The sequence below is a fragment of the Xenopus laevis genome, chromosome 4L, assembly GCF_017654675.1.
Source record: "Xenopus laevis strain J_2021 chromosome 4L, Xenopus_laevis_v10.1, whole genome shotgun sequence".
NCBI lineage: Eukaryota > Metazoa > Chordata > Amphibia > Anura > Pipidae > Xenopus > Xenopus laevis.
Window position 1 is genome coordinate 122,461,688 of NC_054377.1, and position 24,650 is coordinate 122,486,337.

The window sequence follows — 24,650 nt, forward strand, 5'->3', positions numbered from 1 at the left end:
ATAGAAAAAAAAAACTGTTAAATAGGCTGTGCAAAATAAAAAATGTTTCTAATATAGTTTGTTAGTCAAAAATGTAATGTATAAAGGCTGTGAATATTGTGTTGCAATTGCAGTCATAGTATCTGTGTAATAAAGTATAAATAAAGATGCCTTGTGAAAGGGATTGTCAAGCAGAGATGATGGGAGCAAGGTATTGTAGCTTACATGGAAAGCTGAAACCATTTATACCATATTGATTGTTTTTTTATTTCTTTCTCCCCAGAGTTGTGTGGTTTTGCGTTTCCTCAAGTTTCTTCCTAACATTAATAAGGTAAGAAGCCGTTGCCTCAACAGTGACAACTTTTCATACCAATTAGTTAAGTCGGTTGCACAGCCTCTTTATTATGAAGGTCCCAAAAACCAACAGCTACAGGGCATTTTACAATTCTAGTGTCATTTTTTACTCCAGAGTAGCGGCCCATTGCAGCCATTCAGCAGTTAGCTCTGTTAGGTCAGCACACACATAAATAACTAGTCTTAGCTACACAATTTTGTTGGGATGTATTAAGAGAAAAACAAACAGATCTCAGTTTGACCAGGTTTGGCCCCAGGCCCTCAATCTGATTCTAATATTTGACTATGTTGACACATCAAGAGAGGGGAAGTTAGTACGATAATGCGGTTTTTGGTCAACAGGATGTTTTAACCTGTCTAAGACACACGCTGCAATTCAGGGAGATTAGTCGTCTGGTGATAAATCTCCTCTTCTTCAGGACGTCTAATCTCCCTGAACTGCCTCCCATGCATTTCCACCATTTAGAATGAAAATGGCTGGCGAGATGGCACTCGGATCGCTTTATATTCCGAAGTCGCCCGGTTTCCTCATGAGGCAACTTTGGAAAATGAAGCGATAAGAGTGCCATCCCGCCGGCCATTTTCATGCGGCAGGGAGGCAATTCGGGGAGATTAGTCGCCCTGAAGAAGAGGAGATTTGTCGCCAACTATTCTGCCCGAATTGCAGGGTGTGTCTCTGCCCTAATAAGATGGGCCATTAAGAGCTTTCTATACACGAGCCAATAAGCTGCTGACTTGGTCTGGAGGTGCTGAGTCAGCATGTTTTATCTGCCCATGTATGGCTGCCCTCCACATAAATTAGAGTTTGTGTGTGCGCTCCTTCAACGGGATTAGTTTTGCCTCAGATTTATCTGTCCCAAAACAAAATATATTCTTCACAAAACGTAATATAAGTTTTCAAATAATATACCAAAAAAAAAAGAATCTTTCTAATGTTCTAAAATTTAAAAAGCTACAAAATGTATTCTACCATCCCCCATGTTTCCCAGCAGCAGCTCCTGAAAACAAGTCACTGGCTCTCTAAACTGTTAGATACACTCTGATAACATTTCTTAACACTGACTTGAGGCTTTGTCAGTATCAAATTGTAACTGTTTAGAGCATCTGTGATCAGTCTGAGCTCCAACTGAGCGATTTTGAAGGGCAGGAAATTGAATGAGCTAAAAATGTAAACTTTGGGAAATTAGTAAAAGAACTAAAAAGCCGTCATTGGGGAATATTCTTTGACCACAATAAGTTGTATGAACTGCTTTAAAGGCAATACCTCTTTTCTTTGGGAGGATGAAGCCACATGTGAACTACCCCTTTAAGAAAGCACATTGCAGTCCCTGGGTGCTTCAGTGCAGCTGCTGCGGGGGTCAGAAAGTGACCCTGCTTGATCAGCGAAGTGACTCTTGCCCACTAATTTGGGACTTAGTCTAGCACAATCTAGAAATGTTAGGCTGTCGACGAGCAACATTTAATATGCAGTAAAATTCACACTAGCTGTCGGTGTAACTAATATAGGTAACTACTATAGGTAGTTATACTGACATCCTTGGCGTGGGATCCTTGCGATGTCAGATTGACCCCATGCTGCCTTCTCTGCAGGGTGTGGCACAAAACTCTTATCCCACTGCATCTTCTGGTTGGAGAACTGTCCTGAAAGCTGATATGTGTAACACTGTGTCACATCAGAATGACACCTATAGAGGGGCAATGTAATAAAAGTTGCAATGTTTGCACTAGCTCTAGTAATCCAGAGCAACCAATAAGACCTTTGCTAAGAAGCAGATGCTCAGTATATGGCAGGTATTCTAGATCTGATAATACAAATAACATCAGAAACCTATTTTTAGAGACTCCCCACGTATATGAGGAGGTCCAGGGACTCTGCCTTGAACCTTCATCTTAGGGGAGCGGATATCACTGTGTTGATTGTAGAGCAGGCCCTCAAGGAGCAGTCATCCAGGCCGTTATAGTTAAAAAACAGGTGTTTATTGAAGTACAAACTTCATAGATTACTTACACGTTTTGTGTTCTCACAACTATTAGTCATAGGCTCTACGATTAAGTGTTGTGAGGACACGAAACGCGTAAGGCTGAATCTATGTTTGTACTTCAATAAACACCTGTTTTTTTTACTATAACTGCCTGGAGCACTGCTCGTTTAGTGTCTGCTCTACAAACGACACCATGATATTCTAGATCTGACGCAAACACTGAATTATCTCCTAGTAGTTCTAGCACTAACTATTTGTGGGGTCATTTAGTTTCCCTATATGTATGCAATGTTATATTAAACCATGCATTTCCCTCCAAGAACAAAGATTCTCTACGTTACCCTACATTTACACTATTGACATTTTTTTTCCTGAGTTTTCAAAGCTACTTATAGCTCTTATTTATTAAAGGTTGAAGAGACAGTTCACCAGAATGGAGATCTCCTCTTGGCTCTTTTTAGTTGTACAGGTTTTTTTTTGGCAAACTGTTTGTTGATTCCTTGTTATTGTTTTCTCCCCCTGACCCTTCCACCGAATCATATTTTTATCTCAGAATCATCCTTGTGTAAAGGTAATAGTGCAGCGCTTAAGTGGTCTATGGGTACTTCAGTTATTGTCTCTGCTACAGCAGATTCAGTGGTTACCCCCATGCTGCGACTGAGACTGCTTAATGCAACTTTCTCAGTGGTTTGAGACTAATTGCTGCTTCATTTTCATTTTCTTTCCCAGAGCACAGAAGAAGTCTACCAGCACCTGCACAATATTCTAGACTTCGGCAAACACATCATGAAGCAGTTTCTAGGGGAAAACTACGTTCACCATGGGGTATGTTCAGTTGAGAAATATAACACAGAAAAGATGGAATAGTAGCATACAGTGCGGATCACATGCTGTATCATAGAAGGATTCATACACATACTGCCATGAAGTACAAATTGCATCTACCTTTGTAAGCACAGGGCTGCAGACTGAATATATGTGTGGTTAAATTAAATTAAAGGCCATGTAAAGACTTCATATTACATGAAAGAAATGGAAATGTGATTTAGAAACAATACACAATTATTTGGATCTGATTCCATCTGCCTTTCCTTTCCAATTACCTCTGGTCTAAATAAATAAAAGAGCTGCTTGTAAGAGTGTTTGGGTTATTTGCTCTCTGGTCCAAGTTTAATGTTTAAATGTGTTTCTTCTCGGTTTTCCCTTATTGCAAAGTACAGGTATGGGATCATTTATCCAGAAAGCTCAGAATTATGGAAAGGCTGTCTCCCATAGACTTCATTTTATCCAAATAATCCAACTTTTGCAAAAATTATTTCCTTTTTCTCTGTAATAATAAAAACAGTACCTTATACTTGATCCACACTAAGATATAATTAATCCTAATTGGAGGCAAAAACAGCCTATTGGGTTTATTTAATGTTTAAATGATTTTCTAGTAGACTTAAGGTATAAAGATCCAAATTACGGAAAGATCTGTAGTATACTGATCAGCATTCTAACGTTCTACTAGAACGCTAATATTTGGTTTACATATCTTTGGAATTTTGATACCTTGTCTTGGTAAGGGTAGAGACACGTGCTCAGATTTGGGAGATTAGTCGCCCAGCGACAAATCTCCTCTTTTTTCAGGTCGACTAATCTCCCTGAACTGCCTTCCCGCCAACTAGAATGTAAATCGCTGGCAGGATGGCACTCGGACAGATTCGTTTTCCGAAGTCGTCTGAAGTTTCCTCGTGAGGCAACTTCGCCGGGCGTCTAATCTCCCCGAATCTGAGCGCGTGTCTCTGCCCTTAAGGTGAATTCCTTTTGAGATTTCCTAAAATGCCATTTTGAGACAGAACAGTTTAAAACATCAGTGGATTTTTTTTTTCCACTTCAGATTAAAAGGTTTGCTTTGAATAAAAAAAAAAATGTATAAATTGTATTTGTAATTTGGCATATTTATATAATTTATATGAAAATAAATGTATTCATATTTAAAACAATAATATTGCATGAAACCTCATTCATATGGTTTATAAATGCAGTTAGGCAATTGATTATTGGATATATTTTTTTTTTCAGTCAACTGAATTGTATAGTTATTATTTAAAGATTTACTAAAGTACCATTAGTTCAGTAGTTTTTAAATTTGACTGTAGTTATGTTATACATGCTGTTTCGGATTCTGAGAGATGAATAATGCTTTGCACTTTCATGCTGCTGTGTTAATAAATGTCAGAGGGAGCTCGGGCAGTCTGCTCTCCTCATTACAGAACAAAAGGAACACTGCAGTTTATTCACACGGAATGTTCTTGCCCCTACAGGAAGTGGTCCAGTTGCCTCTGGATTTTTTGAAACGGTTATGTTTGAAGGTTCAGTCAGAGAGACCTGGTAAGGAGAAAAATGTGAACCTTCCAATGATTTCTATATGAATATAATCCTCTCATATGTGTTCATAGATTAACATATCTAGTTTGCAATTCAACCAGAATAGACTCGCCACGTCACCAAAGAGAACTCTGTTTTGCCCGTTTGCTTTACACTGGCTGCATAGCCAAAATTAGTTTCAAGACACATTTCTGTATCTCGGAGAGTGATGTAAGTTTGAGGGGAAAAAAATTTGCCACAAGTTGCATTATTTCCTCTTCAAACGTACAACGTTGTACAGCTCTTCTGTTCAACTGAACCGTTCAGCTGTTTCTCAGAAATCCTCTGGTCACGTGTTGTCCCAATTACAAGATAGTACTCGTAACGACTTGAAATGGAGATCATGGTTGTATACACAATCCCTTTACTTCCTCCATTGTCTTTGTTTGTCTGTCTGGCTTAAAGATCAGGAGGATTTTGTTTTATAAAGGGGTTCAGTGGTTACTTAAATCCTATTACTCCATCCTATTCCATCAGACCTTCAGTTATAGTCATAATAGTCCCCTTGATAAGTTATTTTATATATATATATATATATATATATATATATATATATATATATATATATATATATATATATATATAGATAGATAGATAGATAGATAGATAGATAGATATATATATATATAGATAGATATATATATATATATATATATATATATATATATATATATATATATATATATATATAGATATAGATAGATATATAGATAGATATATAGATAGATATATAGATAGATATATATATAGATATATAGATATATATTCTCTCTCTCTCTCTCTCTCTCTCTCTCTCTCACACTCTCTCTCACACTCTCTCTCACACTCTCTCTCACACTCTCTCTCACACTCTCTCTCACACTCTCTCTCTCTCTCTCTCTCTCTCTCTCTCTCTCTCTCTCTCTCTCGGACTTCATGATGCGGTGGATGTAATAAAATTTGTCAGTCTTTTTTGCTTTACCTTCACCGGATTATGAAGTCCCAGAGTGCGTCTGTTGCTGAGAAACTACCAGTGATGTATGAGACAGCACCCAGGCATGTGTTGATTAGTGTGTGTGTATTCATAGGGTGGCACTCTGCTTCAAAATGATACCCAGTTACAAGGTAAACAAAGCACATATTTTTTTTTAAAAAAAAAGACCAGCAACACTCGGATTTTGCAACAAACAAAAAGGTCAAAGTGACTTTTCGGTCCCTACCTTGCTTCAGAATAAAGACATGATCTATAGCAATATGTTTAAATGTCAGTAGCCTATGTCCGAATTCAAGAAAATATTAGGCTACTGGTTTAGTCATTTATTGTCCCAGTATACTGTATTTCACCTGTGTGCATCTATACTTATCATATTCATAAATCGCTTAAGGCCAATGTCGTAAGGTTCCATTTATTTGCTTCCTTTTGCCTTGTTTTTAAACTTGCACTAACAGTCAGTGCTCACAGGGGGAAATCTTTAGTAAAAAACATAAAAACACAATTAGATCACAATAACCTTTTACAGTGAGGTCCATAAATATTTGGGCAGAGACGTTTTTCTAATGTTGGTTCTGTACATAACCACAATAAATTTTAAATGAAACAACTCAGATGCAGTTGAACTGCAGACTTTCAGTTGAACAAAAAGATTGCATAAAAATGTGAGGAACTGAAGCCTTTTTGTAACACAATCACTTCAGTTTAGGGGCTCAAAAGTAATTGGACAATTGATTCAAAGGCTACTTCATGGGCAGGTGTGGGCAATTACTTTATGTCATTATAAATGAAGCAGATAAAAGCCCTGGTGTTGATTTGAGGCGGGGTGGGGGGGCTTGCATGTGGAAGACAACATGCGGTCAAAGGAGCTCTCCATGCAGGTGAAACAAGCCATCCATAAACTGCAAAAACAGAAAAAACCCAGCCGAGAAATTGCCACAATATTAGAAATGGCAAAATCGACAGTTTGGTTAATCCTGAGAAAGAAAGAAAGCTCTGGTGAACTGAGCAACGCAAAAAGACTTGAACGTCCATGGAAGACAACAGTGGTGGATGATCGCAGAATCATTTCCATGGCGAAGAGAAACCGCTTCACAACAACCAAACAAGTGAACAACACTCTCCAGGAGGTAGGTCTATCGATATCCAAGTCTACCATAAAGAGAAGATTCCATGAACGTAAATACAGAGTGTGCACTGCAAGGTGTAAGCCACTCATAAGCTTCAAGAATAGAAAGGCTAGATTGGACTTTGTTAAAAAAAAACATCTAAAAAAGCTAGCACAGTTCAGGAAAAACATTCTTTGGACAGATGAAACCAAGATCAACCTCTACCAGAATGATGGCAAGAAAAAAGTACGGAGAAGGCGTGGAACAGCTCATGATCCAAAGCATACCACATCTCTATAAAACATGGCGGAGGCAGTGTGATGGCTTGGGCGTGCATGGCTGCCAGTGGCACTGGGACACTAGTGTTTATCCCTGATGTGACACAGGACAGAAGCAGCCAAATGAATTCTGAGGTGTTCAGAGACACTGTCTGTTCAAATCCAGCTAAATGTAGTCAAATTGATTGGGAGGCGTTTCATAATACAGATGGACAATGACCCAAAACATACAACCAAAGCAACCCAGGAGTTTATTAAAGCAAAGAAGTGGAATATTCTTGAATGGCCAAGTTAGTCACCTGATCTGAACCCAATTGAGCTGCATTTCACTTGTTGAAGACTAAACTTCGGACAGAAAGGCCCACAAACAAACAGCAACTGAAAGCCACTGCAGTAAAGGCCTGGCAGAGCATTAAATAGGAGGAAACCCAGAATGTGGCGATGTCCATTAGTTCAAGACTTCAGGCTGTCATTGCCAGCAAAGGATTTTTAACCAAGTGTTAGAAATGAACATTTTGTTTTCAGTTATTTAATTTGTCCAGTTGCTTTTGAGCCCCCAAAATGAAGTGATTGTTTTAAAAAAAGGCTTTAGTTAATATTTTAATGCAAACTTTTTGTTCAACCCACTGAATTAAAGCTGAAAGTCTGCAGTTCAACTGCATCTGAGTTGTTTCATTTAAAATTCATTGTGGTAATGTACAGAACCAAAATTTTAAAAAAATTGTCTCTGCCCAATTATTTATGGACCTAACTGTATATTATGACTGTCTAAGAAATCCTCCAGGCCACTAATAGAATTTAACACTGTCCAGCAGGTTATTCCACAACCTCACTGTCCTCACCATGAAGAACCACCAACGTTGCTTCAAATGAAATTTATTTTCCTCTAGTCTAAATGGGTGGCCTGTGGGTCTTTATTCTTGCCTATGAGAAAAAAAGTTCCCCCGATATCTGTCTCCTAACATCCTCTAAAGTATTATGTCCATACCTGTCTGCCTTGACATATCTAAAGCATTACAGGGAAGATAGAAAGATACTGGAAGTCACAGAAGAGTGCAAGACTGCAAATCAAATGCATCTGTATTGGGCCCGAAACTCTTTAGGTGACTTCTAAAATCTTCATATTTTAAACTAATTCTTATAATACGCAAGAATCAAAGAGTCACGCTAGATAAGCGATATCCCTAAGCACCATTTATAAGTGATGACAACACTAACCATCATTCATCTAGATTCTAGAGAATAACATAGCCCTGGTTTTATTTTATAAGGATTTTAGAAGGCACCGAGGAGCTCCTTGACCATATAAAAGTGCAAGGCTGAAGACATTTGTACAGGTTGCACATCTCTGAAGCGGAAGGGAGTGTAACCATAATGGGAGGGCAGTCTACTTTTTTTTAGACTATCCATAAAAGGAACAGTAACATTGAAAAAATGTAATGAAAATATCCTGTACTGTTGCCCTGCTCTGGTAAAACTGCTGTGTAACTTGAGCCTTTTCTCCTTTCAATGGCTGCCCCCACTGCTACACAGCAGCTTATTTATATAAACAATAGTAGTGTTTCTGAATCAAACACAGCAGTTTTACCAGCGCAGGGCAACACTGCACTTTCATTTTTTGATGTTACTGTTCCTTTAAGGAGTGTACGTGATTAGCAATGAGTCAGGCTGTGAGTAGCCAGTCCAGTAAAATAAACATCTGCTGACATTGAGCTGTTATTTCCCACTCTTATTTTAGACCATGATCTTTCTCTGACTGAACCTGGCCTTCTATTAATAATTCACTTTTTTACTTTCTTCCCCCTTAAAGGGCAGGTTACACTTTTGTATATCCTTAAGTTGCAACGGTAACAAATATATTTATCTGGGTTAGGGATCTTTCTGTGGAGCACCGAGGCTGCTAAAAACATTTACAAGTGAAATAAACCCAACAACAAATATATTTGGCTGTATAACTTTATATAGCACTAGTGTACAAGTGCAGCGCTGTATAAGTGTACAATGTAGAAAAGTACACAGAGGGAGGACACACATCATAATAAAATACGTATAAACGTTCAGAGATTAGGTGTCGTTTGATAAGATACACAGTCGGACTGGACCGGAGGGACACCAGGGAAAAACCCGGTGGGCCCGACCCTTATCGGTATGCGCCAGTTTGTGGCGGTGCGGGCTTGGAGGTGTGGAACCCGGTGGGCCCCTCATGCTTCAGTCCAACCCTGCAGTCGGAAGTAGGTCCTTGCCTGAGAGACCTTATTTTAATATATATATATATATATATATATGTATATATATGTATGAGTCAGTCCAACCCTGCAGTCGGAAGTAGGTCCTTGCCTGAGAGACCTTATTTTAATATATATATGTATATGTATATATGTATATATATATATATATATATATATATATATATATATATATATATATATATATATATATATATATATATGTATATATATATGTGTATGTATATATATATGTGTATGTATATATATATGTGTATGTATATATATATATGTGTATGTATATATATATATATATATATATATATATATATGAGATTTATACCAGTGGCCGTTTCACTGGATTCTATCATTCAGACCTGTCTATAAAATAGTCTATCTAGAACAGTGATCCCCAACCAGTAGCTCGTGAGCAACATGTTGCTCCTCAACCTCTTGGATGTTGCTCCCAGTGGTCTCAAAGCAGGTGTTTATTATTAAATTCCAGGCTTGGACACAAGTTTTGGTTGCATAAAAACCAGATGTACTGCCAACCAGAGCCTCCCGTAGGCTGCCAGTCCACATAGGGCTACCAATAGCCAATAACAGCCCTTATTTGGCACTACCCAGGAACATTTTACATGCTTCTGTTGCTCCCCAACTCTTTTTACATCTGAACGTTGCTCACGGGTGAAAAAGGTTGGGGACCCCTGATCTAGAAGGACTTTTCCTGTTTTCTACAAGGAGAGACACTGGTTTTATGCCCAGCATGAATTGAGCGATCTATAAGATATAAGTTGGAAACATCTCTAGAGCTAATAATAACCAACCCTGCGCTGCTGTTTTTCTGTTGCAGAATCTCGTTGTGAGAAAGAGATGGATGTCAGTGGATATGCAATGTGCCTTCCTAACCTCACCCGACTGCAGACTTTCCCTTTTTTAGAATGCAGGCCCATCTTCTGTATAGAAATTAAGGTTAGTAGCACATCTTAATAATGAACTCTCACTGCTACACCCCTGCACTGAAGGACTGGGGGAAGCCCTGTCAGGCACCACTTTGTAATAAGGGATCTGCAAAGACTTGATCGTACTGAATAGTAGGTACAAAACGAGTAGTGAGCATTTTTATTTTAACATTTTTTACTTTGGATTCTAGATATGCAAGAGGTCAGGTTGGGCTGGTGGGTGGTGCTTAAGGGTTGCCACCTGACCGTTAAAAATGTTGCATGATTGCAATGTTAAGTATAAGGAAAAACCATAAAAACATAGGAAGGCCGATATTTTTTTCTAGAAAAGGTGTCAACCCTAGTGGGGGGGGGGACTCGGTCTGAGTGTTTGTGTAATGTCAGCAGTGGGTGTGAGCCATTGAGGGTAAGGGTCAGTAGTGAGCATAGTGAAATTGCTGTCAAATGAATGTGTGTGTTCCCCTTCATGGCTTTAAACTACTGATTTCTCATTTCTATAGAGCAGACAGAAAGGGATTATTGCATAGGGAAAAATGCAAGGAATTGTAGCCGTGATTGATTTTCCTGTAATGTAAACATAACCCTCTTTGGTGTTAGATTTCCAAATTCCCACCCAGCATCAATGATTAAATAAAGAAGCCGCCATGCAGCAACAAACACACGCTGTGCTTTGTTCTCTGTATTACCATGTAACCTCCAGGCATCTGCAGACAGTGGGATTTTCATGTGGTTTTACTCTTTCTGTGCTTAGATAGGGCCATAAGGATAACTGTTTTGATTTTCAGTTGATGAAATGATTTTCATTTTCAGCCTAAATGCGGTTTCATTCCATCTTCTGCCCATATCACAAAGGAGATCAAGAAAAAAGTCTGCCGCTTCTGCATGCACCAACATCTAAAGGTAACAAGCTTATACGGGACCATCATGTACCCCTCCTATACTCACCCACGTTGTGCAACGGCATCTTAAGTATATTTCATATACGGTTAAGTTAACCGCTTTCCATTTGGTGTCCCATTTGTTGACTAATTAGGCAGTTCCTGGTAAGGAATAAGCTTGACTACCCAAGTGATACTGACACTTAATAAAAAATTATATATCTACATATAAATATAAGGCAAGATGCGGCACTCACAGGGACTTTGTGGAAAAAACCTTTATTGGGCTCAACGTTTCGATCCCCCACAGGGATCTTCGTGAGGATTATACAACAAACCAACACCCCCTAGCCTTTAAACCCACGGGTACGTTATGGCACCAAAGCGCGTTGCTAGGTAACCAGTGCTGTCAATCATTCTTACCGACTAGGCAAAAGAAGGTAAAAGTGCTAACAAAACAAATCTGCACAGGGGAGTTTACATTGCAGAGAAGAGAATACTTAATTAAGGTCAGAAGTTAAAAGCAAGTGTGCCAGATTAACACAACTATTCGCACCTTTTCCTTCCTGGCCAGTCGGTATACATATAAATAAATATATATAACTTGACACGGTGGAGTTAGTACTTGGCTCTCAGTCTAATGATTCATTGACTTGCTCCTGACACTGGATATGAAGACAACGTTGTCCTCTTATTTACCAAGAAGTTCCAGGGAAGCTAGAGGGGAGGTTTTTTACCTGCTGGAGGGTCACACTTTTCATTATATGAAAAATAATTATTCTCTCCTTTAGATTTGCTCACGGCCACCTTAATCATGACCCTGCCAGCTGTTACAGAGTTAAATCTTGTTTGCAGATTCGATGCAAACCGGAGGATTTGAAAGTCAAAACCTTTCTTATATACTCCAGTCTCCCTCAATTTGTGTTACTAAAGGGAAGGTAAAGGCAAAAAAATAAAATCCCGTTTTTACTTTCTTTAATGAAAAAGAAACCTATCTCCAATATACTTTAATATATATAATAATATATATAAGAAACCTGACTGTATGCAGTGAAATTCCCCCTTCGTTTTACTTGCTCTGACAGCTGCAGATAGGAAACTTCAGTCCACCCATAACTGCTCTGCAGGGAAAAGATCATACTTACGAACCACAGGGGGAGCCCCCTCCTTCCCAATCGTGCAGAACTCAAGCAGCTTTGTTTGTTTCCCTGTTGAGCAACTGTGTAGAGATTCATATTGGATTTTATTTTGGCTTTACATCCCCTTTACTGTTTCCAACTCCAGCTGCAGGAACAAGGATCATGGAGCCAGATTTAAACAGATAAACGGGGATTCTCATTAAAGGATTATTGTGCTGCAGCCACTGGTTCTGCAGAGTTGGAGAAAGTTTGTATTAAACAATACAAAAACAATTAGATTGCACGACAACTCAGGACCCAGTGCAGTCTGTATATTCTGATTATTAATCTGTCTTGCTGTATCGGCTTCTGGCAGATATTATTTGACGTAGGCTGTTTTGATAATTTATGACAATCCCCTAAACCTCCCAAAAGAAGCCCAGACCACACTGAGCATGTGCGTAGTCTTGGTCTTGCAAATATGTCTAACAAATTTACAATGTTGATGGTGACCCCTTGTGGCCAACTTTGAAAGCATAAATGATTTGTTTTATTAGACTTCTGGTGCAGTAAGTTCATGTTTATGTTTAGTACGCAAAATACAGCAACTCTAAACAAGATGAATCTGATTCCTCAGGATATGACTATCCCAATGAGGTTACATACAGACCTTCCTAATAAACTCTAAAGAGAGGAGCCATAAAGCTTTTGCAACACAGATCTCCTGTACAAGTCACCGTTCTACACCGATGCATTAGTTGCCCTTTAAGTGGGGGAGGGGGTTGTTCTGGGAAATATTGAAATTTCTATGATCATTTCATGTAGTATGTGAAGCTGTAATTCCAGTGTGTCCTGTTGGTGCTACTTCTTGTTTAGATACAGAGAGGCGGAAGGTATTTGCATAGGGAAAAGTCCTTGCTTTGCATAGGGAATTCTTCTTGTCTCGCTGAAAGTATTCCATTGGCAAACATGAGTATGAGTCCATACTGGTGTTGGAGTTCACTATAAGGGGGGCAGCCTATATTTTGTTCTGCACTGCATGTCTAATGTTTCCATTCATCTGTAGGTTGCCAAAGGAAAGTGGAAAAGAATCAGCAAATATTGTCCGCTGGATCTCTTTTCAGGGTAACTATTCCATTTTATCCCTTTTATATTTTCTGACACATGAATAAGTAAAGATATATTAAGTATTATTACCCCCGATAGATTGGGGGCTCATGAAACTTAAACCCTGCAGCACCTGCAGTTTGGTAGTAGTGCTTGTAATCTCCTGGCGGTGTATCTTATACAATTATAATATATAGAGGAAGTCTGTGCTGTTTTCTAACCTATAGTGTTTCCAAAACTTTATATTTCGACTTAAATTAGAGATTCATTTGTCAAGTGAGAGAACATTTCTGGGTATTGCACGAATATATGGCAACATTAATTCACATAGGCATAGAACCACTCAGATGATTAAAATGGATGAGAATGGGTTTTATTATATGCAGTAGTGACATAAAATGTAAGATCATTTGTAGGTTCTGCTATATTCAGAAACCCATTATCCAGAAAGCTCTAAAATATTGCAACCCCATTTCCCATATGGTCACACCACCTTACAAATTAAATTACCGTTGCTTAAATCTATACAGATACCAAATCTATCCAACTTGGTTTTAATCCTTAAAGGGAAAGTTTACCCAAATAATAAAAAAAAACGAAATAAAAATCTTTTACTTGCTAGAAGAAAATCAAAATCAAAAGGTATGAAAAGGTCCTTTATTGATGGACACAGGCAGTTTCATATATCTGCTGCTAGGTGGCGCTGTGGCTCCTCTTCACTGCTTTATGTTGCTGCATCAGATATTTTCAAATCCCCCTGATATCCATGGCACTTCGGTATTCACGTCTGAACTGGGAGTCCAAATAGGCCCTGGCATTTTTTTGTTAAAGGACATGTAAAGTATTTTTGTGGTGCCAATCTGTGTGCATAGAGCACCTTACCCTGACCTCAACCGCATCATTTTCGCACCCCCATTCGGATCCTACGTCCTGCACCGTCGCTTTGTGTGTAACTGCATTTAACTTTTCACCCGGCGGCCATTTTCCCTGCACGGCGTCATCGCTTCTGGCTTCCTCTTCTAAATGCGCATGTGCGCATAGTCCCTTCTGCACAAAAACTTGATAACGCAAGCTTCAGCTGTACTGAAGCAGAGAAGGGCGCATGCTCCCCACGCCAAACGGCAAGGAGAATTCTGAAGGGAGGGGGGAGAGGGAGCGAGCCAGCTGCCGATATGCAGACAGATCAAGGGAACGGAGCAGCCGCTCTATTAACTTCTCAGTGACCACAGAGGCAGGTATTTAAAGATCACAGTGGGGCTTTTTACAGATAAGATTTTTGGCTGGGGGGTTAACATGTCCTTTAAGGGTAAGGGCAATTCGGGGAGATTTTAGTAGTCTGGCGACTAATCGCCTCTTCTTTGGGGCGACTTATCTCCCCGAACTCGCCTGCGGCATTGCACACATGGAGAGACATGAGACAACTTCGGGCGACTTCGGAAACCGAAGCACCACGTATGCCATGCTGCAAGCGATTTTTCATTATAGCCGGCGGAAGACAGGGGGAAGCCGTTCGGGAAGATTAGTCGCCCCAAAGAAGAGGTCGATTAGTCACCAGGCGACTAAATCTCCCCGAATCGCCAGGTGTGTCCTTACCCTAAAGGTTATTTCTCCAAGCAGTTGCCTTGTCTTTATTCTGGGCACCAGTGAGTCAAAGAGGCCTAGCAAATATGGAGCTGGGTTAAGTATTTGTGGTAAGTGCAGTTCTGCTCCCATAAATTCCATGACATTTTGACAGAATTTCCGGTTGAGAGGACAGTCCCACATTAAATGTATAAAATTAGCCACCTGGGCTTTGGATCTCAGACAGTAAGGAGAGTCCCTTTTCCTCATTGTATACAATTTTTGTGGAGTAAGATAAGTCTGATGCATAATTTTAAATTGTATAAGCTTGTCTCTTGTGCTTACTAAGGGTTAGATAAGCAGTCTTTAATTTCTTCCCAATGGTCGCTTCCAATTTGAGTTTCACCCTAGGCCGTGGGTCGTACCTTTTGGTGATTAAGAGCTTATAGGTGTTTGAGAGCAACATAGATTTGCTTGGGGTGGGTTATGAGGAGCTCTATATGGGATTGCTGTAGTTGTGGTGACTGTGGGAACTGCTCAGCACAAAAATGTGTAATCTGCGCATACCTAAATTCTGACAGGTCGGGTCGAGCGATACTGAGAGCAGCGTGTAATTCTCCATTTGTGTATAGAAGGTCAATGTGTTTTACTCCTAACTTAGCTCAGGTTTCTGCTTCTGAGAAGGATGCAAATTGTGGGAGGTTGCCGTTTCCCCATAGCGGTGTTTTGGGAGACAGTAATCCTGCTTTATTAGCTAGTTGCCATATGGAGTCCCAGGCTTTTTTGGTGGCATCTAATACTGGTGCTAGCGGGCTTATGTCTTTCCTAGTTCTGTACAGTGTATTATGTAGACTTTCTATCGATGTAAAATAAAGAGTTTCTAATATTGAGGCTGGGTTCTCGGGGTCAAGTATTTTCCAGTTCTCTATGTGTGAGATTTGGGAAGCTAGGTAATATACCTCGTAGCTGGGGGGTGCTAACCCCAGTTGGTCCTGTGGGGCATTCAGGGTGTTTCTGGAGAGTGTTGGGGACTTATTTCCCCAAATAAATGTGGATTGGGTACGGTCTATTTCCAGTAGAGTTTTCTTGGGTATGTGACAAGGGGTGTTATTCAGTATGTAAAGAAATTTAGTAAAAAAAAACAAAAAACATTTTGTATATGTTTATCCTACCTATTAATGTAAGACGTAGCTTTGTCCAGTGTTTGCTGGTGTTTTTTAATTTATGATGTATGTGAAGATTATGCAGGGGGAATTGTGCTGGGTCTTTGTGCATAGTTATTCCTAAGTATTTTAAAGTGTTCACTACCTCGAGAGTGCATTCCAGGTCTGTCATTACTGGCGGTTGGTTATCTAGAGGCAAGTCAATGGATTTCTCCCAATTGATTTGGAGCCTGGAAAATGTTTCAAATTGCCTAATTATGGCCATGAATGAGTCATGGGGGTCTGACGCGTGTCTTCCGCATACATTTTTTCCTCAACTGTTTTGTATATAAGGCATTTAACCTGTTGGGAGTGTGTGACTGTAATTGCCATGGGTTCAATCGCCAATGCGAACAACAGTGGGGAAAGAGGGCATCCCTGCCGGGTGCCACGTGTGGGGTGGAACGGAGAGGACAGAATTCCATTCCAAAACTGCTTTTGGTTCACTATACATTAGTTTAAGCCACTTGACAAAAGAGGGGACAAAGCCCAGGCCCTGGCATTTTAAGTACACAGAAGCCAAACCAGTCCCTCACTAGCACAATAAATAGTGAGTGTCTATGGCATCTTACAGCAACCGCTATGGCATTTGCCGGAACTCACAGATTGCTAGTCCAGCCCTGTCAGCATTGGTCAGGATTGTTGGGCCACTGTACATGTACCACTTATCAGTTTGCACAGTTTTATTGGTATGAATATGGCCGGCTTAATACAACCAACTATTATAGACTTGAAAGCATGTTGATGGTGAAATGGAGAAAAAACTGAGTGCTCCATTTTATAGATTGACTCCTGATCTGCCAAAATCCTGAACATTCTAGATAATAGATCCCCTATTTTTGTATATATGGTTTGTTTAATAGGAGACTGGACTGAATCCCAGCCCATGTCTCGACTTAGATTCAATATAGGCCCTGGCATTTCAAGCACACGCAGGCCTAAACAACCCCCCACCAGCCCAATAAAGTGAGTGTCTATGGCATCTTACAGCAGCCCCTCTGGCATTTGCCAGAACCCACAGATCACCAGTCCAGGCCTGGGAATGATGGTACTGAGAATAATGGGGGAGGCTGGGAAAGGATAAAGTGTTTTGTGATGATTTGTGTGCTTTGTTTTTAATAGCCTTTTTATTAGAAGGTTCTAGGCAAGGATGGTGCAATGTGAGAGCTGTGTAAGCCATTAAAGTGCTAGAGGACCGCCCAGCAGCACTCGTTTTATCAAGATGAGCTGCATGATTTCCTCCTTTTTCCTTTATCCTAAATAAATGTCTTCTCCTTTTCTACAGAAATAAGCCGAGAATGCACTTTGCCTTGATGAATCTGCTGCAGGAGTCCCAAAACAATCTCAAGGTATTTAAGGTAAGTGATGATGCAAAGTGATAACATTCAAAAATTCACACATTCCAAATTTAATCTCCCTATTTGATTATAAATGTGAATGCGAGATCGCTCACTCTTCGACCATTGAAACAATTCGATTAATCGACCACCTAAAACCTGCCGAGTTCATGTACAAGTCAATGGCAGAGGTCCGTTGAGCCATTTGGAGATGTTACTAGCCTTCCTGACATTCGAGAAAAACTTGATTCGTACGAATCGAATACAAAATAAATACGATTTGAATTTCCGGGTCGGAATTATTCAATCGAAAATTAGGCATTCTAATTTTTTCATAACCTCCCAGTCGAATTGTGAGTATATTTGAATTAAAAAAAAAATTCACATGAATTTGAAATTCAACCTTTGGGCTTCTAAATCCAGTAGGATGAACTACAGCCTAGTTGGGACAATGTACAAGGTGCTATTTTATTATTACAGAGTAAATATAAAAAGTAAGTCATTATTAAAAAATGTGACTTAATTCTTTAAAATGGATGGCCCTTCTGTAATTTGAAACTTTGTGGATAATGGAATATACACACTTATTCAAGGAAACATGTACAGATACACCATACACAATATTTCTATCATCTCGCATGCTGCTTCTTTGTTATTCTTGAAAACAAATGCGTCTTGTTATTCAGTGTTGTTCCAGTGTATGGTAACCTTTCTTTTCCTTCCTCCCGTAGAATGGTGAATTAATATACGGATGTAGAGATGACCAGGAGCACTTTTTAGACCTCAACGAACTTGCTCACCACTTGAAGCCATTTTTCTTCCCTGCCAGTGGATTGATCAGTGGACCTCAATGCCCCAAAACTGTTGTGAAAGAGTTAATCCACATGCTGACGTCAGTCCTGCTAAATAACAGCACAGACACAGCCAGAGCAGCAAACATCATGCCTATTATCCCCTTGTCCCAGGGAAGAAACTACTGTGAAGCCAGCCATTTCTGCCCACACCTGTTAAACAGTAGGTCCTCCTGTCATTGCACATTATAACTGCAACTATTGCTGAACTCCTTTACATACAGTTGGAATGTTTCAGGCTCTTGCAGATCTACATGCAAAACACCCAAGCTACTGGGAGCTGTAGCTAATTCCTTGTTAAAGGAAAACTATACCCCCAAAATGAATACTTAAGCAACAGATAGTTTATATCAAATTGATAGATTAAAGAATCTTACCAAACTGGAATATATATTTACATAAATATTGCCCTTTTACATCTCTTGCCTTGAACCACCATTTGGTGACTGTATCTGTGCTGCCTCAGAGATCACCTGACCAGAAATACTACAACTCTAACTGTAACAGGAAGAAGTGAGGAAGCAAAAGGCAGAACTCTGTCTGTTAATTGGCTCATGTGACCTTACATGTGGTTTGTATGTGTGCACAGTGAATCTTACGATCTCAGGGGGCGGCCCTTATTTTTTAAAATGGCAATTTTCTATTTATGATTACCCAATGGCACATACTACTAAAAAAGTATATTATTATGATAATGGTTTATTTACATGAAGCAGGGTTTTACACATGAGCTGTTTTACTCAGTATCTTTTAATAGAGACCTACATTGTTTGGTGGGTATAGTTTTCCTTTAAAGGAGCTGTTCACCTTTATTATGATTGTAGAGAGTGATATTCTGAGACAATTTATAGTGATGGGCAAATCTGTGCCATTTGGGTTTGCTAAAATTTGCAAAACTGCGAAAAATTTGCAAAACGAATTGAAGCCATTAGGCGTCATAATAGTTTTGACGCCCGTCAATTTTTATGCGATCGACTATTTTGACCCGTGTCAATTTTTTGTTGAAGCAGCGGATTTTTCGGTGGCAAATTGTCACCGCAGTTTCGTTAATAAATTTGCTAGCGGCGAAACACAGAAATGCGTCGAAAGTTAGTGTCTGGCGAGTTTATTCGATAATCACGAACCAGCAATCTGGTTTCTAGGATGCAAATTACCCTAGCAATCATTGACTGATTTAAATAAGAGACTGGAATATGAATAGGAGAGGCCCTGAATAGAAGTTGAGTAATAAAAAGTAGCAATAACAATAAATTTGTAGCCTTCGAGAGCATTTGTTTTTGGTTTTTTTTAGATGGGGTCACTGACCCCCATTTGAAAGCGGGAAAGAGTCATAGGAAAAAAACTTAAAAAAAAAAAAGATAAAATATAAATAATGAAGACCAATTGAAAAGTTGCTTAGAATTGGCCATTCTATTAGATACTAAAAGTTAATTTAAAGGTGAACTACCCCTTTAAGTTTTACTTCTCCTTTAAACTAGCAAAGCAGTCTGTGCCTTTGTTATTTCCAGCACAACATTATTTTATTCAGGAAACGTTACTAACGTGGGAGAAGGCTGGATGTCCTGATATCCTTGAGCTCCTGGCAGAATTTCTTTGCCCACTTTAAAAACTGCTTGAGCACTTTATTTAAATAATATTAATTTTAATTAAGCACTTTAATGTAATTTTTTTTTTCTGTTTCAAAGCTATAAAGCCTTTTATAAAGTGCTTCTATAATAAGAATTGTAACCGTGCTACTTGCTGGTTGGTTCATGTTACTGTATAGTCAGAGATATATGTTTATTCTAATGTTCCTCTGCTCAGGAGAGAAATGGCCTTTTCCCATCTCTGCAGGTAAACATGCGACAGAGACAACGGGGTTGCCTACAGGCTGCATCTTGTATAAGACTCTGCAGACTCAGATGCTGGACATGCTGGACATTGAAGGTCTCAATCCATTGTACAAGAGAGTGGAGAAGTACCTGGCGGAATTCCCTGAGGAAAGGTGATTGTCTTTGTTTCATCCCATTGACCGGAAATCACTGGTATAATCCCTGCTGATCCTTCTGTGCAGGTTATGCTTGGGGATGGAGGTGAACCTTTTGTTTCTTAAAGGACACGTAATCCTACATTTTCCTACCATGTATATAAATTGGGCATATCTTCCCCACCCAAGCCAAATCATTTGTACGGACTATACCCCTTCCATTTACCAGCGCCATCACATTTTCCTAAAACAAATAGCAGCTCTTACCCGGCGGCCATATTCTTCTGGCAAATCATCAATAACATTGAGATATGTATGCTGTAAAGTTCATGCAATGCAGTATGCAGGTTACAAGGCACAACATACTGTAATAAAAAGTTCTGCTGGGGTTGAGCATTGTAATGGTTAAGCTGAGCTCAGTAGAGGTGGTTAGGAGAATAAAATAGGATCAGACAACTAGAGGACTATGGGAACCAGCAATGCTATCTCTTCATTGGCTGTTAGACTGGAGGGTGTGTTTAGTAATCTGAGCTGAGAAGAACATGCTCAGTAGCCAACAGCCAAAGTAAATTCCTGAGGGAGGGGACAGAGTGGCAGGTAACTAAAGATTTCAAAGAGACTGTTCACTGATTAAATGTTGTGTGTGTGTGGGGGGGGGAGGGAAACATGTCCTTTAATAAACGTAGGAGTTCCTTTTGGTTGATAACTTATTTTATATACTCTCTCTTTCCTCACATGTTACTAGTGATGGTTTGGACAAATACAAGATTCCTCTGCACTCAACCCATTATCAATATATTTAAGACAGCGACATTTTGTGCATACTGCTACTGAAAAATGCCTTCCCCTTTAAACAAAACAGGGATTGTTTGTCCATATATTGCAATATATTTAAGCTGGCCAACTACGTCAAAGTCATCCCATATCTGGCCAGTCCTATGCTCAATTTTCATCTGATTCATTAAGAATTCTATTGCTTCATTATATAGTTTACAAAGGGACTAAGGTTTACCTGCAACTTACTCGCTGCTTTCAAAGTAAAACTCCCAAACTTGGCTGCCCTTTTATTAGACACCAGTGGGATCACCTGACTATAGTTGGGAAGGGTGGGAGCTACAACATGGAGCTGGTCACTGCTCCTGTATAAACTATAACAAACAAGGGAAAGTTGTGCTCACCACTAGTTTCCAAAATCATTAGGCGGGGGTGCAATGAGGGTGTGACCACAAAATACATATAGACAAATACAAGATTCCTCTGCACTCAACCCATTATCAATATATTTAAGACAGAGACATTTTGTGCATACTGCTACTAGTGATGGTTTGCACATGCCTGTGTGTGATGCAACATTACAGTGTGTCCAATACAGGGGCCTATGGGGTTATACAGGTTACACATTCAGTACATGCCCCCACCTTCTGTGTGGCTGTATAAATAGATACAGAACTTTTCTGCATTTCCCAACAATCAGGATATATAAACGATTAAAGGAGATATTTTATGGGGAAAAAAACAAGAATGTGTCAGTGCATTTTACTCTTTAGATATAGAAGGAAAAAGTGGAGTTTTTGGTTTATTGGAAATTTCTGCAAAATCTCTATTAGTCCCGTCCTCCTTTCCCAGGATGTGCAGGGGAGCCGGCGGCTCTCAGCTCACTGTAGGACAGGAACCAATCAGCAGTTAGGCTGACTTGATAGGGAACTGAAACCTGTCTTTGCTTATGTGACTGCGGGGCTGTGATTGGCTGTCCCCCTCCCAGGGTGGGCGTGTCCTAATGGTCCCTGCCAGAAACATGGACAGTGAACATCAATAGGGAGCTCCAATAAAGGGGCCATTTTAAAAGATATTAATTTTTAGCACAATGTAAAACTAGCACCATATAGTATACACAATTGCCTACAAAATTAGGCTTTTTTTCATTTATTCTGTGTGTCGCCTTCAAGTCCATGTGCAGTTCATTGAATTACCAGAAGATGGCAGCAGTGTGTCATCTGTCTACCTTGCAGGGACTGCTTGTTTTTTCAAGAGCAATAGCAAATCATTTAGGGGCACATTCGTTTATCAATAATTCAAAAATTCTCTTTATTGGCATGAATTGTATTTACAGAAGCACATTACTACTGGATGGGCCGTATGATGAAACATTCTTTGAGAAGTTAAAAGACCTCTCTCTGGAAGACGATGGCAGCGTATCATATGCAGTGACCAAGGTAAATATTCACAGACTTCTATAAGATTTCTACCATTTACCTTGTGGAGTGAACAAGGGCTTCATGCGAAAAGCCAAAATGATTTATTTACAGGGTCAGACAGCTGCAGGTGGGCACATTTAATATAGAAAAAAATTACCGTGTAGTCTCTCTTCTCCCGGCCATCCTGGCTCCCTGGAGTGGGAGTGGCTAGCAGGTCGATGGCTGTAACGGCAGCATACATGTGAGCAGGACCTGGGCCAAAAGGAACTTGTCTTTGGCACAAGTACCTCATGGCCCAGCACTGTCCTTTTCACAGGAGAACTGGTCTTTATTAAAGGAACAATTCAGTGTAAAAATAAAAACTGGGTAAATAGATGGGCTAAAAAATGTTTCTAATCTAGTTCGTTAGCCAAAATGTAATGTATAAAGGCTGGAGTGACTGGATGTCTAACATCACAGAACACTACTTCCTGCTTTTCAGCTCTCTAACTCTTAGTTATGGTGGCCATAGACGTAACAATTACGCTCTTTCTTGGAAAAAGTCATTCCAAGAAAGATCATTTGTTTCAATACACACGTGTAGAGCTGAATCATCCATATACGATATACAGGAAGAAACAATTCTACCTGTATCTGACGATTCAGCACTAACAATGGGTGATTTTCAGGTGCCTTCAAAGGCGCCCAATCAAAATTGAGTCCAGCCTCGATCAGCGAGCCGACTGATATCCAAGTCTTTTGCCCATATCGGTCGGCTCTTTTCCCCCCATACACGCACCGAATATCGTACGAAAATTTGTTTTGTACCATATTATCTGTGCGTCTACAGCCACCTTAAGTCAGTGACTTGATGGGGGGTCCACATGGGACATAACTATTCAGTGAGTTTGCAATTGATCCTCAGCATTCAGCTCAGATTCAAAAGCAACAGATATGGCCCATGTGCCCCCCCCTCAAGTCTCTGATTGGTTACTGACTGGTCACCAATCAGTGGAAACCAAGAGAGCTGAAAAGCAGGAAGTAGTGTTCTGGTTATTATGTTAGACATCCAGTCACTCCAGCCTTTATACATTACATTTCTGCCTAACTAACTATATTAGAAACATGTTCTATTTACCCAGTTTTTATTTTCACACTGTGTGTCATGAACCCCGTGGCCCCCAGTCATCCAGTCCGACCCTGCATGTCTGGTCTCTCTGTAGTCTCCAGCTGTCCTGTCTCCCAGTCCAATGAGCCCTTACTTTTCCTATGGAATAATCTCATGGAAACCCGTATATTTATATATTACATTGTTCTATTTGATACTTTCCCCCAAGCTTCTATAAAGATAATAGGCCAGTGGCACAGGGAGCAGTTTGGAGCCTATTACCCACAATGACCCAATAAAATGCGGCATCTGATCCTTTCCTAAAATGGCTCCAAATTGACGGCTGTTTTTACTCTTAATTCAATTCACATTCTCTGCAAAGAGACAAACCAGTTTTATGTGACTTTATGTTCCATGTTTTTAGTAAGGAAAACACAAAGCCAGCAAAACACCAGCAGCGCCAGCAGCCATTGTCTCTCTGTGGGACAGAGTTTGTTTTGTGCTCACACAATTCTCTCCTGTTTCACAGGCTCGTCATAACCTTTAGACTGTAAGTCAGTTACAGAGCCTCACTGCTGTGATTGTTTTCATTGTTGTTCTGTAACACTGCAGAATGAGGGACTGTTCTCTAAATAAAGCTTCGTAATACGGCTGAAAACAAACATTGACTGCCCATTCTAGGAAAGATCACAGTTCGTATTTAGTTTAGTTTTTGTGGTTTTTACATTTATTTACTTTAATTCTGCCGTTCTCAGGCTTGAAATTCAAATTGCTATAATAAACAAGGGAAAGTTGCGCTCACCACTAATTTTTAAAACCATTAGGCGGGGGTGCAATGAGGCTGTGACCACAAAATACATATAGACAAATACAAGAGGCACTCAATCCAGATATATATATTTAGGCCATTGAGACATTTTGTGCCTCAAGCTACTAAAAATGCTTTTTGTAATACAGGGATTGTTTGTCCTATATTGCAATATATTCATAATGGCCAACTACGTCATCTCTGGTTTGGCCAGTCCTACTCTCATTTTCATCTAATTCTATTCTATTGCTTAATTTTACACAGGAATAC

General features: G+C 39.7%; 1 protein-coding gene across 4 annotated transcripts in view; it reads left to right on the forward strand.

Moving 5' to 3' along the window:
- Positions 1-24,650, forward strand: part of ippk.L (inositol-pentakisphosphate 2-kinase L homeolog) — a 44,451-nt gene that overhangs the window by 12,981 nt on the left and 6,820 nt on the right. For all 4 annotated transcript variants that reach the window (XM_041590752.1, XM_018258930.2, XM_018258932.2 and 1 more), the window contains 10 exons: positions 263-310; positions 3,045-3,140; positions 4,625-4,691; positions 10,163-10,281; positions 11,082-11,171; positions 13,334-13,392; positions 17,422-17,494; positions 18,205-18,487; positions 20,158-20,308; positions 22,401-22,503. In XM_041590752.1, the coding sequence (XP_041446686.1) occupies positions 3,102-3,140; positions 4,625-4,691; positions 10,163-10,281; positions 11,082-11,171; positions 13,334-13,392; positions 17,422-17,494; positions 18,205-18,487; positions 20,158-20,308; positions 22,401-22,503 (984 nt within the window). In that variant the 5' untranslated portion in view covers positions 263-310; positions 3,045-3,101. The remainder of the gene's footprint in view (positions 1-262; positions 311-3,044; positions 3,141-4,624; positions 4,692-10,162; positions 10,282-11,081; positions 11,172-13,333; positions 13,393-17,421; positions 17,495-18,204; positions 18,488-20,157; positions 20,309-22,400; positions 22,504-24,650) is intronic.